At 40.5% G+C, this 7,318-nt stretch overlaps 1 protein-coding gene across 2 annotated transcripts; it reads right to left on the minus strand.

Annotated features, from left to right (window-relative positions):
* Positions 1-443: 443 nt before the first annotated feature.
* Positions 444-6,631, minus strand: colca2 (colorectal cancer associated 2). 2 transcript variants are annotated; one of them, XM_023350716.1, is made up of 5 exons: positions 5,672-6,631; positions 3,897-3,994; positions 3,377-3,419; positions 2,593-2,891; positions 444-950 (listed from the first exon to the last, which is right to left on the minus strand). In XM_023350716.1, exons 1-5 carry the CDS (start codon positions 5,676-5,678, stop codon positions 603-605), a joined length of 795 nt encoding a protein of 264 aa, XP_023206484.1. In that variant the 5' UTR covers positions 5,679-6,631; the 3' UTR covers positions 444-602. The 2 variants fall into 2 exon arrangements, with proteins under 2 accessions (XP_023206484.1, XP_023206483.1); XM_023350715.1 differs by lacking the exon at positions 5,672-6,631 and having other exon boundaries at positions 3,897-4,270.
* Positions 6,632-7,318: the final 687 nt, after the last annotated feature.

A 7,318-nucleotide genomic window follows, 5' to 3' on the forward strand; every position in this document is an offset into this window, starting at 1 on the left:
AACTTATTTTTTAATTGTGAATAATAACAAATCATGTGTACTAAAATAAATCAAGGTTGTAAAAAACAATTATAGAAAACTGTCTGTGTATCCATTAAACAATCATCAGTCACTCCAGTGCAGCGTCCGGCGGTCAGAGAACAAACTGAAATGCAAAGCAGACTATGACAACAAACAGTCCAGCTGAGTAGATGAGGGGATTCACAGTCACAGAGCAAAGACACCAAATCTTATCAAGTCATTTTGTTCTAGTTTCTATTGCATGCATCCTAGTATACTTGCAATAAGGCAACTTAAAAGTAACTTTTCAGCAATAAATAGGAGATTGCTTTACATAAATAATTTCTTAATATTGATAAAACTGGTAACTGGTTTCACTTATAACATGGAAAAATGTCATGTTATAAGTTAAATAATCTGCCAATGGAACTAGTACTTTTTATCAACATTAAGAAATTATTGACTTGAAACAATCATATTTTTGCTGAAAAGTTCATTTTAAGTTGGTTTTGTCTTATTGCAAATATACTAGGATATCTGCAATCGATACTAGGACAAAAATACTTGGCAAGATTTTGTGTTTTTGCAGCTGGAACTCCTCATCATAGAATATTGTAACACATTTCAGAGCCCAGAGGGAAATCCTTCCTGAAGTAGCTCTCCTCCACAGGCTGGATGTAGGGATAGTCTGTGGGGAGGTGGTAGGGGGCGTACTCATCGAGGGGGGTGCTCTCCAGCTGGGCCGGCCAGCATTCTGCCACATTGTCCTGATGGGGGTTGCAGTACTGATAGGGGTAGCGTTTTGAGAGGGAGCCGTGGAAGCTGGACTCCATCCTGGTGGGTGAGTCATAGCAAGACGAGGAGGAAGAGGAAAAGGAGTCCTGAGGGGAGTAGCTGTTGGGATCCAGGGGGGTGTAGAGTGTCAGGGACTCTGACGAGGAGCAGGCCGCCTGGAAGAGGGGAGGGAACGACCAGCAGACGTAGAGCGTTAGTCTGAGTAGAAGTTGTCATGGAAACAGGACACAGTGAGAAAGAGTGAGAATTTAACTCTGCTTGAGCCAAGTCTGGCTCAGAAAATGTTTGGTCACACCACAGATTAGTGTGAAAATCACCCTGCAGTCAGTGCAGCCTTTACTTACAGTTTATTGTAAATTGTGTTAATTATTGGAGATAAAATTTATACATTTACTTTTAACAATGTCTGAAATATGGTTAAAAAGTGAAAGAGTCAAGATTTTTTCCTACATTTGTCTTCCTCAGATGCACTTCTCTTTTACTCTGAGTATGTTATTTTGTAAAGGTTTTCATGACTCTAATGATCTTCATTTGACAATTGTCAGACAGGAAAGTAGGTCATGAGAGACGGTGAAGACATAGAAGTCATTGCACCAGGACTCAAACCTGTGGCAGCAACATCAAGGACTGAGGCCCCCGTTTAATCACGCTTTACCACTGCCCCACCCATGAGTCTGTTATTTTTAATAAGAGCAGAGTATCATGTTTCTTTATATTTACTGTACAGTCTCACTTCTTATTTTCACAGATTTTTATCTCTGCGTGACTCTGTGTTTGTCTTCAATTTGCAGCTGGTCCCACAGTGGGACAGTAAAGGATATTTCTGTTCTGTTTTTTATTCTATCAGAAAATGCCTGCATGAAAATGTCTCATAAAGTGTAATTGTAAAGTGGTTTGTTGTGGTATATTTGGGCTGAATCTTAGTTTGACTAAAATTAGAGGCCAAAAATGTAGAAACAAAGATTTATTTCCAACATATTAAAATAACAAATGGCAATCTAATCATCCATTTTCTAGCACCCTTGTCCCTAGTGGGGTCAGCAGGTCCTGGTGCTTATCTCCAGCTAACGTTCCAGGCCAGAGGCGGGGTCACCTGGACAGGTCTCCAGTCTGTCTCAGGACAACACAGAGACAGACAGGACAAACAACCATGCACACACTCACACCTAGGAAGAATTTAGCAAAACCAATTAACCTGACAGTGTTGTTTTTGGACTGTGGGAGGAAGCCGGAGAACCCGGAGAGAACCCACCATGCACAGGGAAGAACATGCAAACTCCATAAAGAAAGACCCCGGGTCGGGAATCAAACCCAGGACCTTCTTGCTGCTAGCAACAGTGCTACCAACTGCACCACTGTGCAGCCCGCATTCTAACTAACATAATTATAATAAGATTTTATATATGTTTAATGTGTTTTTTTCTTTCATTTTAGTTTTATGATTAATGTTAGCATTTTATTCAAGTAATTTAGCAATTTTGGTTGTTGTTTTGTTAGCGTGCTTCTTTGTCTTTTAAGCACACTGAGTCACATTTGATTGTCTAAAATGTGTCTTTTTATTCTGTGATTGCAACAATATAAGTAGTAGTAATTTACTGAAAGTTTCTAATAACTGAACAGACTAATTCTTACTTGATTCTTGGATGGTCGTATTCTCTCCTTAATTTTGCGATAAACTGACATATGAAATGTGGAGTCACACAAAAGTTGTAAATAAAATAAAAGTGACGCCTTTTAACTTTGGATTTGGTAAAAATTGAAGAGATGCTTTTCATGGAGAAAGACTTGAAGACTCACCATCCCTTGGCCGTAGTAGTCCACGTCTGAGGAGATCGCGTGACTCCAGGGCAGCGGGGAGGATGTGGGCAGAGGAGGCAGGGAGTTGTAGTCCATGGCTCCTCTGGAACTGAAACTGTAGTCGTTGCTGGGCAACATCAAGTCCCCGAACTGCTGCTGCTGGGTGTCGCAGAACGCGCTCGCCTGCATGTGCAGGCTGCACGAGCTCTTAGTGACAGGGAGGCAGGGCGCGCGCAGCTGCAGGGCTCGAGAGCTCATGTCCGCCTGAGGGGCGGCAGGAGGAGGATCCTCGTGACGATCTAATGAGATCAGATTTTTTAAAAATTAGATTAGGGCAATAAACTGCAGATTAATCAGCAATAACATGAGACAATGCGGCATGCTGACGCAGAAGCAGCTGCTCTGTCTTCCTCTATTCAGACCGCAGCGTGCTGTCTGCGCTCTAACACTAATTCAACTCCGTGATGTCATGGCGACAGCAGCAACTGACACTCTGGAGCGCTTAGGCTTAGAGCTGACAATAATTTACAGCAGCTGCATTCCGACAAGCCCTGCTTTCATCTGAGAGCTGCGCTCCGCGGGGTCAGTGCGGGTCAGGGCAGGTTCCTGCCTGTCAGCACCGGGGTATGCAGCGCGCTGCCCGGGATCTGAGATCAAGCTGCGGATCGCATAACTGCGGCATGTAGGCAGGGCAGACACATGACTTCAGATTTGATAGAGAATGACTGAAAACAGTAAAACGAATGCAGCTTTAAAATGTTCTGAACTTTGATGTTTCACTTACTTTGGGGCACGGATGGATAAAGTTCCTTTTGCTCCAAGTAAACCTGCAAAAACAGCCATCCAGCAGGAGGATGGTTGGATCATATCGAGGAAGAGGAAATGGACAGTTAGAGTTTTGTACAGGTTTACTGTACATATCGTCACCTTCCTTAAATAATGGTCTTTATTTAGTTAGTTTTCCCCCTAAATCCTCTTTTGGCAAAAAAAAGATGTGGTGATTTCATTTCTTTTGCAATAAATAAATAAATATCAAATAATTTTTTTAGCAAAAAAAAAAAAAATAGAATCACTTTATTCTAGGAAGGTGACAATATTTCTTACTGTTAAACATTTTCCAAATTTGCTTACTGCCCAAGGGCAGTTGGTGATTTACTGGGTCAGGTTCCTGCAGGGGCAGCAGAAGAATGGCAGGTGTGTGTGTGTGTGTGTGTGTGTGTGTGCGGGGGATGGGGGGGGGGTTGTGTGTGGAGGGGGGCGTGTGTGTGTGTGTGTGTGTGTAGGTGTGTTTTTGTGGTGTTTACCGGTTGGGGTTTCCTGCTGGCCTCCTTTGCTCTGTGCCTTTGCAGCAGCTCTTTGACCGTGGTCTTCACCCGGACGCCCTGGTACACACGTTGCTTTTCTGCACAGAAAAACCACCGGAACGAGTCAGACATGTTGACCAAACACTCTCTGTCTCACAAACACACATCTGCACACACAACTGCCGTCCACCGCTCAGCAACCTCCGAGGAGAGGAAGCATTTTCTGAGATTAAACATCTAAAAGCTCACAGCCATTAAATAAAGTAAATTAAAATCCCCGTGTTGTGTTTCATCTTTTATTCCGTTCTATAATAATAATAATAATAATAATAATAATAATAATAATAATAATAATAATAATAATAATAATAATAATAATAATAATAATTGTTTGCAAGTACATTTTTAAATTATTTGTATTTTTGAAAGTTTTCTCTGCGGAAAGCCCATTTGTCCCGCTCCATGCGCGCTTGGCCACAGAATCCTTTGGGTTCTCGGTGTTTCCTCAAACGCCCCTCTGCTGAGTCTCAGGCTGCGGCTGTTGAATCCCCACTCCGCGCAGATCAGGAAGAAAAGAAAGGAATGTAAATCGGCACAAAATACCGCCACAGTAAGTACTTATTTTTACGAAAATCGCGCGCGGGATGGACATAATAACACATTTATTACAGTTAAATCATGTTGTTAATTTGTGTAACTGATCTTAAAAAGGCTTTGGAAACAGTTAATAAAGCGATCAGACCAAGAAACTTCAAAAAAATACTATAAATGTTTGGTCGTGCTCCGCAGAAGTTTAAAAGCACATGAACGCACTGGGTGTGTGTCCACAAAAAATACTCAGGAATTTTCTTTAGTTTCATGATGATCAGATGTTGTGTTGTGGAAAAAACGTTTTAGCTATTTCATCTCGAAGTTGTTTACAATTCAAACTCCCAATCAACTCTTCTCCAGAATCACTTATTTTATTTAAATGCCCCATTACCCTTTCTTTGACTGCATGGCAGTATAAACCGACGACGTTTGCACAAGAGATCATTTACAAGATTTCTAAAACAACAAACAAAATAATAACGAGGCTTAGAAAGCGTTAAAGAACCTGATGCACATGCGGCGCGTAATTTGGCCCCAAAGGCGCAAATTAATGGATTGGTGAAGAAATTTGATAAGACACGAAAGGCTCGGGTTCAAAACCTCCTCTGATAAATATTCATATAGTTAAATGCTTCTCTTTGATTTGTTTTAAACGTGGGGAAATAGTGGGCTAAAATGACACGCAGACACATCCCACTCAAACGCCCTGTTACGCACAAGCAGTTCGGGAAGAGCGCCGAAGTCTTAAATCTTAGCTCCACTGGCAAATCACCTCGATCAAAAATATGTGCAAAAAAACTCTCATCTACGTGTCCTGGAGTGCGTCAACGAAACGCTCAGGGTGAACTAAAACGTTCTATAAAATTCATAAAGGTCGGTTAAGCTTCAGGAGCTGAAAGTCCGCAGGACACATTCAGCTTCACAGGCAGGTGGCAATTAAATATAACACTCCCTAAAGAAGGCTGAAAAAAGATGTTTTCACATTCAGGAATTATTGTAAACGTGCTTAAAAGTGAACATCTAGAAGGAAAAACAGTCATCCACGTTTTCTCCTCACTCCAACAAGTCCTTACTTTCACTCACAAAATATCTATTTCTAAAACCAACATTAGCATTTCTTTTCTTTTCTTTCTAACAGGACAAAAGCCAAAAAATGAGAATCTTCAAATAGAAAATTAACTCACCAGACATGATGGCTGAGATGATTAGAGGATCCCTGGAGAAGACCTTTGGATCTCCACAACGTTCTGTTCTGCCTCAGGAAAATGGCCAAGAACGAAATTTCTATAAAAGTCTCCAAAAACAACAAGTCTGGTGTGTTCCAGCGGGATCAGAGCATACAACAATATTGTAATAAAGCTGGGGAGATAATAGTTTGAGATTTTCTTCCTCCATGCCTACTATTTAAAACCCCTAGAACTCAATGATTTGACAATGATTTGATTGCGCGTTACTTACAATTTGAATATTCAGAAGCAACGCTCTCAAATCAATTTTTCAATAAAAATAACTATCCAAGGACTTTGTAAAAGCCCCACTTTAATGTAATATAGCTGTGTTTTATGCTTTGGTGAAAAAAACCCACACTTTTATCAATTTTATGCTCCTTTTGGCATATCAGAGCATCACAGCCCTTATTACACACACCAGCTGTAGATGACGCTTTTTGCGCACATTTAAAGGTGAATTTCACCCCAAATCTTATCTCACATATCCACTGATGGACCACCCGCACAAGAAATGTGTGAAATGTTCATTTTTAAAGGTTTTATGGGAAAGAAAAACGCACAAAAGCAGGATAGAAGGGGGCGGGGCAAATGGCAGCAGCCATCTTTGCCATCGCAGGCCTTAAGCTGCTGCAGCAAGTGGCTCCAGAGTTCTGAGCTGCTCTGCTGACAAAATACATAGTTCAAGAAAATCTTAAATTTGTGTTTGTTTTTTTACATTTTTTTTCTCGCGGAGGAACTGAAGCCTGTTAACAAACCATCTCTTTGATTGCATATTAAGAAATTTATAATAAAGTTGATCCAATAAAATCACAAAAGCATAGTAAATACATGTAAAAAATATTGTTGACATATTGATGTGGTTAACATTTAGAACGTGTTGTTTGCATTCGTATTTAATAAAATAGCACATCTTGTTATTTTTAGTGTTTTTTTTACCCCTCCAGGGGGTCTTTTGTGGGCTCTTATATGATAGTAGGCTGACAGGAGAGGGGGGAAGACATGCGGTGAATGTCGTCGGGTCCGGGAGTCGAACCCGCGACGGCCGCGTTGACTGAAGGCCTCCAAATACGGGTCGCGCTGTCCCCTACGGCACGCCCATATTCAGTAGTTTTTAATGATTTTCTTGAATTTTCCCTGTAGTTAAAATATGAAACAGCCAATTTATTTCATGTAGTGCATATTTTAATTATCATAATTCACACCTCTTCAACTGGATGCTCATCAATACAGTAGTTATATCTCTTTTTGTTTTCTTCGATATGAAGAAAATTTACAAGATCATAATATGAGAGGAAGAATTTATATATATATATATATATATATATATATATATATATATATATATATATATATATATATATATATGAATTTAACACCATATTTTTGCTTCAGTTTTGATCATAAAGTCTCGTCTTCTGCCTCGCAGTTACAGCTCCTCTATGTCTCTTCTCTCCTTCGCTCTCTCCTCCTCTCCTCTCTTCTCTCTCTCTCCTTGTCTCTCTCTCTCTCTCTCTGTGTCTCTCTCTCTCTCTGTGTCTCTCTTCTCATCGTCTCTCCTCTGTCTTTTCTCTCTCTCTCTTCTTTGTCTCTCCTCTTCTCTCT

The sequence above is a fragment of the Xiphophorus maculatus genome, chromosome 18 (genome assembly GCF_002775205.1).
Source record: "Xiphophorus maculatus strain JP 163 A chromosome 18, X_maculatus-5.0-male, whole genome shotgun sequence".
Taxonomy (NCBI): domain Eukaryota; kingdom Metazoa; phylum Chordata; class Actinopteri; order Cyprinodontiformes; family Poeciliidae; genus Xiphophorus; species Xiphophorus maculatus.